The 6,282-nt window shown below is 59.4% G+C and overlaps 2 protein-coding genes and 1 non-coding gene across 3 annotated transcripts in view; 1 reads left to right on the top strand and 2 right to left on the bottom strand.

Moving 5' to 3' along the window:
• Positions 1–59: 59 nt before the first annotated feature.
• MNEG_8473 (hypothetical protein) lies at positions 60–1,574 on the top strand (the record flags this gene model as incomplete). The annotated part of the gene is made up of 5 exons (XM_014043056.1): positions 60–240; positions 377–537; positions 685–810; positions 1,006–1,238; positions 1,478–1,574. The coding sequence occupies 5 exons, from the start codon at positions 60–62 to the stop codon at positions 1,572–1,574; spliced, it is 798 nt and encodes a 265-aa protein (XP_013898510.1).
• Positions 1,575–1,756: 182 nt separating this feature from the next.
• Positions 1,757–1,829, bottom strand: MNEG_t16833. The gene has a single exon. It is a non-coding gene; the product is annotated as a tRNA-Arg (tRNA).
• A 1,601-nt stretch (positions 1,830–3,430) lies between these two features.
• The window catches only part of MNEG_8472 (hypothetical protein), a gene marked incomplete at both ends in the record, with an annotated part of 5,336 nt that continues 2,484 nt past the window's right edge, over positions 3,431–6,282 (bottom strand). The window contains 10 exons of the mRNA XM_014043055.1: positions 3,431–3,497; positions 3,620–3,690; positions 3,894–3,944; positions 4,112–4,153; positions 4,475–4,594; positions 4,784–4,852; positions 5,058–5,150; positions 5,361–5,474; positions 5,780–5,845; positions 6,152–6,274. Of these exons, the coding sequence (XP_013898509.1) occupies positions 3,431–3,497; positions 3,620–3,690; positions 3,894–3,944; positions 4,112–4,153; positions 4,475–4,594; positions 4,784–4,852; positions 5,058–5,150; positions 5,361–5,474; positions 5,780–5,845; positions 6,152–6,274 (816 nt within the window). The remainder of the gene's footprint in view (positions 3,498–3,619; positions 3,691–3,893; positions 3,945–4,111; positions 4,154–4,474; positions 4,595–4,783; positions 4,853–5,057; positions 5,151–5,360; positions 5,475–5,779; positions 5,846–6,151; positions 6,275–6,282) is intronic.

Raw genomic sequence — 6,282 nt, 5'->3', positions numbered from 1 at the left:
CGCCCCTCCTGTATGTGCCATTTGCCCCTTGCTTGCCCCCAATCTACATGTGCGAAGCCATGTATAATTGGCCGATTCCTTTCCTGCAGCAGCTCGCCACCAGCCACGAAGTGGTGATTTTTGACAACCCTGGCGTTGGCAACTCCACGGCAAAGGTCGCCAACATCACCATCCCCTACATGGCCGATGCAACGCTGGGACTTATCAAGGCGCTGTCGCTGTCCGCGCCTGTCGTGCTTGGTGCGTGGTGGTCATGGGTAACAGGCGCTTGGAGCCCAGTGGCGCTTGCTCAACTGCCGTTGCCTGCGTGCCCCTCATCTGTATGGACATATCATTGCAAAGCTTACAGACACGCATACTTACACCCTCTGCTCAGGCTACTCGATGGGAGGCACGATTGCGGCGACCGCAGCGGTGACCAAAGGCAGCAGCCTCTCACACATTGTCATGTTGTCCTCTACTGCTGGTGGGGCAGCGACTTGGTTTGACCCGATCACAAATGGCAGCATCCTGAGCTTCCCAATTCTGGGCAAAAGGGTAAGTCTTGTGAATAGCCACAATGCTGTAAAGCGTGACGTAGCGTCACGCAAGCAGAGCGTGGTAGGCGTAGTGCACGCTCGTGTCTCCCAAGCGGGCAAGCGGCGGCTGATTAATCACTGATCTATCCCCTGCATCTCTACGCAGAATCCCAATGCGTTCGTTGACCTTATCTATCCAGCTGGCAAGGATGATAAGGCGCTGTGCGAGAACCTTGCTGCAAGTGCCGCGTTTGCCAAGGCTGGTCTGCACATCGCGGCCATTTCGCCCAAGGTGAGTGTCTTACCAACACTATTTGCGTATAAATGGCAGGAATGCTGCAATCACAACAATGGGTAAAAAAAGTGGTGTAGCCTGGGATCCCGCCTCAATCCCCTGCGGGCCTGTCGCGTCCCATGTGCCTCGTGCTTCCTGCGCCCACGTGCCCACCCGCCCACTGCGTGCATGCATGCATCGGTCCGTTGCTAGACTCTGGACCAGCAGCTGATTGCCCTGGACAACTACTTCCGTGGGCCAACCGCTGCCTACCCCAAACTTCGTGGGGTCAGCAACAAGTTCATGTACGTGCACGGCAGTCTGGACCATGCGTTGCCCGTCCGGAATGCATACCTCAGCGCAGCACAGACGCCTGCGGCTGATGTCGTTGTCGTCGATGGCGCTGGGCACGCAGTGCAAGACCGTGATCCCATCGGCACAGCCAAGTGAGCAGGGGAGGATGCAAGCGAGGGAGGTTGCCCTGCTTGGCTATAGCAAAAACCTGCTACCAGCTAAAATCCCCCCTTGACATCTCTGAACAGGCCAGCTGCTGCTAGACCCTGCGCTGCGGTGTATGGAATGCGTGGCCTGCACACGGCCAGCCGGCAATGGACCTAACAGCGCAATCACCTTGCAAAAGCTTATCCGCATCTGCTCACTGTGTCACGCCCTGCCCTGCTCACAGTCTGGTTTTGGACTTCATCAAGCGTGCTCCGGCCAAAGTGGACAAGCGCGTTCAGAAAGGGCAGTTTGGTGGTGTCGCGTATGGCAGCAAGGCGTAAAGGCGGCAACGCGGCTATGCAAAGAGGCAGCTATCATAGCACGCCTTCTTGCACGTGTAACATCATCGTGGCTAAATTAGTGTACACCCATAAAGGTGTGTTGCTCTGCCAAGCCTGCACAGGGGTTCGGGTTCGGGAGACACACGCGCAGCCGCTGGGACGAGGAAGGCCAGGCAAAATCGTGCCTCATGAGGGGGTCGAACCCACGACCTTCTGATTAGAAGTCAGACGCTATATCCACTTAGCTAATGAGGCAGCGTCAATTTCACACTTTTGTGCATATATAGACCCCGATAAGTCTCGGGTTTAGCTTGTCCTAGACGCAAAGCAAGCATAGCAAAGACGATTGCAACAAAGCAAAGCGAAAGCAAAGACTCTGAAGCAAGAACTATAGCTGTGACGCGGCACAGTGAGCAAACTGATCGAAAGGGGCATACTTTGTTTATTTTGGCCAAGCGTTGCCTGTACATTGCGGTCGGCACTGCCGTCACTCAGTGGGCTACTTCGTGGTGACTCCTTAGTGCCTTCACTCATGGTTGGTGTTGAAGGCGGGAGGAATCGCGCTCAGGCAGGACGATTGTAACCCAGAAAAGCAACCCAAAACAGGGGGTTGGTTGCGTGTCATTCACTATCTCCGTGCCATCTCCCTTCTTCGCTTTGGTGCTTGCTCTGCTTGCACGCCACACCCGCTCATGCACAAACCCGCCACCCCTGCTGCTGCCGTGGGCGGCGCAGGAGTGAGCCGGTGCGTCAGACCCTGCAAATAAAGTCACGCCCTCGCCATCACGGCGCGCCAACGGGGGGCGTGGGTGTGTTCCAAGAGGGCGTGCCACCCCTGCGTGGGGCAATACATCAGAGTGATTTTCAGTGCGGAGGAGTACTTCCGCACTGAATATCCGCCGCAATTTCGGTGCGGCGCAATGCACCTCATCATCATCAAATGTGCGGGAGCATTGGCTGCACCCTCACATGCAGCTGAAGTGCTCGCAACGGACATGCGCCAGCGCCAATGGCACCTTGCAGGCAGGTGGCCTTACGGCAGCTAGCCGCTTCCTCCAGCAGCTGGCCAGCTGCAGCCCGCCATGTGTTTGACAACCAAGGTTCCGCGTCACACGAAGTGATGACACTTGAGAATAGTGGGGCAGAGTCAACCAGACACCCCTATAAACCGCCGCTGACGGCTGGAGGTGGCAGGGACACATTATTGTTTGCAATATGTGGCCTAGAAAGCGATGGGGTGTGCCCGCCTGATGATGGGAGCCATTCTCAGACCTTGGCCACATTTCGACCTTGCGGCACATCCAGCCTGGCCGCCCAGGGGCCGCTGCGGCTGCGTTGAGTGTGTTATCTGAATTTGCACACATTAAATTGATGTTATTGTGCGGTTGCATGATGTTGACTTACAGCGGTGCTTGCACATACAGAACTTGCCAAACAATTGCAAGGCCGTGCGCAAACTGGGCCATTGCTTATCATAATGCTGTTTGACAGTAAATGCGGCCGTCACCAGCCAGAGAACACAGCATGATGATGCAAAAGGCGTGACAAGTGATTCCCCACATCAGCCGCCATGCACACACCATCGAATGCACACAGTCACAGGGGTGCATCAAGCATCCGCCAGGCTTTGCGCCAACGCGTCTAGCTCCTGAAGATGATGATTGGTTGCATCATACAGAGGGGTCAATACATTCAGACTAGGAACCCAGCAAAAAGTACAATGAGAGTGTCTGCATTCCAAGGTAGGTTACTGCAAGCTGCTCAACTGAGCTGGCCAATCAGCTGAGCGGGCTGGCTCCGAGAGCCCCGGCTGTGCATCGGCTTGCTGACAGGTGCTAACCGAGGTCGGACCCGGCCTAGACCACGCAGCGGCTCACCTGAACGTTGCGCTCCAGGTACCCCAGGATCTCGGCCATGCGGTCCCTGCAAAATGTCATGTGCAGTGTGGGTAGTTGCGAGGGTCGAGCAGGGCAGAAGTTCTTGCCAACGTCCATTCTGGCACCATGCCCATTCAAGAAGGCAGTCAAAGAGCTTGCAGCCATCACCTGTGGCGTTTGGCCTCCCACTCGCTGTTGCGTTCTGCGGCCTCATTTGCTCGCCGCAGCTCAGTCGCCACCTGCACGGGGAATTCCCACCGACACGCATTCGCGCTCTTGCTGCTGTCCGCTCCCCTGACATGCCCGCGCGACAAGGGCCGCCCCTTGCACAAGAATTCGCTCAGAGTCTGCGCGGCGGCGGAGCGCATGCGCCTGACAAACAGTTGCTGGAGATTCTGATCCTGCACGTATCCAGCATAGCACAGGACACAGCAGGCCGCACCAGCTTGTCCTCCAGCCCGTCGATCCTGGCCACCCTGGCGTCGTGGGACGCCTGCGATTTCAGAGGAGGTGGGCCCCGACGGGCAGCAGCAGCCGCAGCAGGGGTGCAATTTGCAGGTGTGAGCTGGGCTGGCAGTCACGCGGGAGCAGAGCCCTGCAGGCTGCGGCAGGGCCACTAGAATGGGGCTGATTGGCTAGCGTGGTGCTCGGCGCACCCACCTGTATTGCGTTCAGCAAGGCGTCCTTGTCCCCCAGAAGCACCTGCCAAGGGAGGCCAGCCGTATGCAGGACACTTGTCAAGTCATGGCGGTTGCCACAGTGTTATTGAGGTGCTCACAGGCATGCGACGCTGCGGCGATCACCAATCAACACGGGAATGTCAATCAACCCCTCCGCTGAAGACATGTACCAAGGGCTAGACTGTCTCAGTTGAAATGATGCTTGCTGCCACCGGCCCACTTCCCTGCAGGACGATGAAGATGCTGGGCCCTCCCTCCCCTCTCCCACCCTTCCCCTGTATCAGCCCTTTGACAGCCCCGACACGCTGCCAACCTGCAGGGGGCCGCGCCCTCAGCAGCGCACCTGGGCCTCCTCTGGCAGGGCGTCCAGCTCCGGGCTGTCGCTGGATGCGCCGTAGCGCTCCAAGAACGACGGCGCCGCCGCCGCGAGGCCGTTGGTGAAGGCACCCTCCAGGTCACGGATCTAGGCGCGTGCGTGGGGACGTGTGGGGAATGCATGAAGGTCCAGGGGATGACGGTGCGCAGGCATATTTTTGCAAACATCCCGCTTTTCGGTGCGCATGGTCCAACCAGGCGTGTCGCGTGGGTAATGAGCGAAATGAGGGGTGCATGCTCTTGCGCCTTACGGCGTTCGCGGCTGCGCGAGCGGCACCTGGGTGAAGAAGGAGTTGTACTGCAGCTTGTTGGCCTCAGCGATCTCACTGAACGTGCGGTCAAACTCCTGCAGAGTGCGTGAGATGGGACACACGGCTCAGTCCCCCGCTGCACAGAGTTGCACATCTCCAAATTGCTGCACCTGGCGCCTTGAAAGCACGCAGCACGGCTCCCAACTCGCGGGACGCAGGGAGGCGGGACGATGGCTGCCGGACAGGCTCATTCCTTTGTGGGCCGCCTTTGCTGGCCGCCACTGTTGGCCGCCGCCCCACCTGGCACAGCTGCCCCGCCGCGTCCACTGCGTCCAGCTCCAGCTCCAGCAGCGCCTCCTGCAGCGACATCAGCCGCACCTTGGCGCCCAGCACCTGGACGGCGGCAGGGCGCGAGGGGCGGCCGCGCTGCTTGGGCCGCTGACGTGTGAAGTAGGCGCTTCCGGCCGGGGTAATGCGCTGTTGCCGAATTTGGAACAACACAGCCGGGGGCAGGGTGGGTTCGGGCCGCAGCGGCAGACAGCGACAAGACGGCCGAATGGTTTAATTGGCTGGGTCAGATCCATTTCGCATATGCAAACTCACCCGCTCCTCGGCGTCTGAGGCGCCTGCTGCTGCTGATGCCGCCACCTGCTTCCGGGCCCTCTCGTATTCTGTGATCAGCCGGCGGGCCTCGCCGTCGCGCTCGTCCAAAGCAGCCTGCGTCGCAAGCACTGGTGCTGTTACATCCATGTTCTAACTGCTGCTTGTGTCGCAGGCATCGCAGTGCAAATATCTGGTGATGAATCCACCAATTGCTTTGTGTATGGCCAACGTTGGCTGAATGCGTGCCACACTCGTCGCTAGCTGGCCGCAACGTTGAGCTGTTGCATTGCGCCTGAATCGCAGTCAAAGCTGTGCCGTGGCTGCAGGGACCGGCAGCATTGAGCTCATGTAAGCCTGCTCTACAGGCGTGCGCCTCACCAACCCCGCCCTGCCCCGCAACATCTTATACGCCGGCTCACCTGCAGCGCCGCCCTGAACTCTGCTGACTCAGCCTTCTTGCGGCCGTGGCTCTCCAAGATCATCAGCTGGGATGGGCCAACAGGAAACAGCAAAGAGAATATGCGCGGCCGAGGGGTCAACGCGCACGCTACATGCTCACCACCACCAGGGGCGGCGAACCAACGCGCCTGCGTTCTGCAAGGCCCGGCAGGGTCAAGAGCCAAGATTGCGCAGCTTGGTGCCGAGGCTGCGCGTGTCCGAACGCCCACGCATGGAAACTAAGCGGCAGGCCGCAGGCCCCGGGCCGAAATCCAATGTTGCAGGCCAGCACAGGGCGTGGCCTTGCAACTATCAGATGCCTCTCGCCTCCTGATCCGTCCAGGCGTCCGCACCTTGAACTCCTCGGTTGCCAGCCGCCACTTGTCCCTGACGTCGCTCCAGGGCTCCGTGAGGCCCGGGATGGCGGACAGCTTGGGCCACTCGGGGTCGGACGCTGCCACGTCATCCACCAGGGGCTGGGGGG

This window comes from Monoraphidium neglectum (assembly GCF_000611645.1).
Source record: "Monoraphidium neglectum strain SAG 48.87 unplaced genomic scaffold scaffold01613, whole genome shotgun sequence".
In the NCBI taxonomy this organism is placed as follows: Eukaryota; Viridiplantae; Chlorophyta; class Chlorophyceae; order Sphaeropleales; family Selenastraceae; genus Monoraphidium; species Monoraphidium neglectum.
This window is presented reverse-complemented; position numbering and strand designations above follow the sequence as displayed.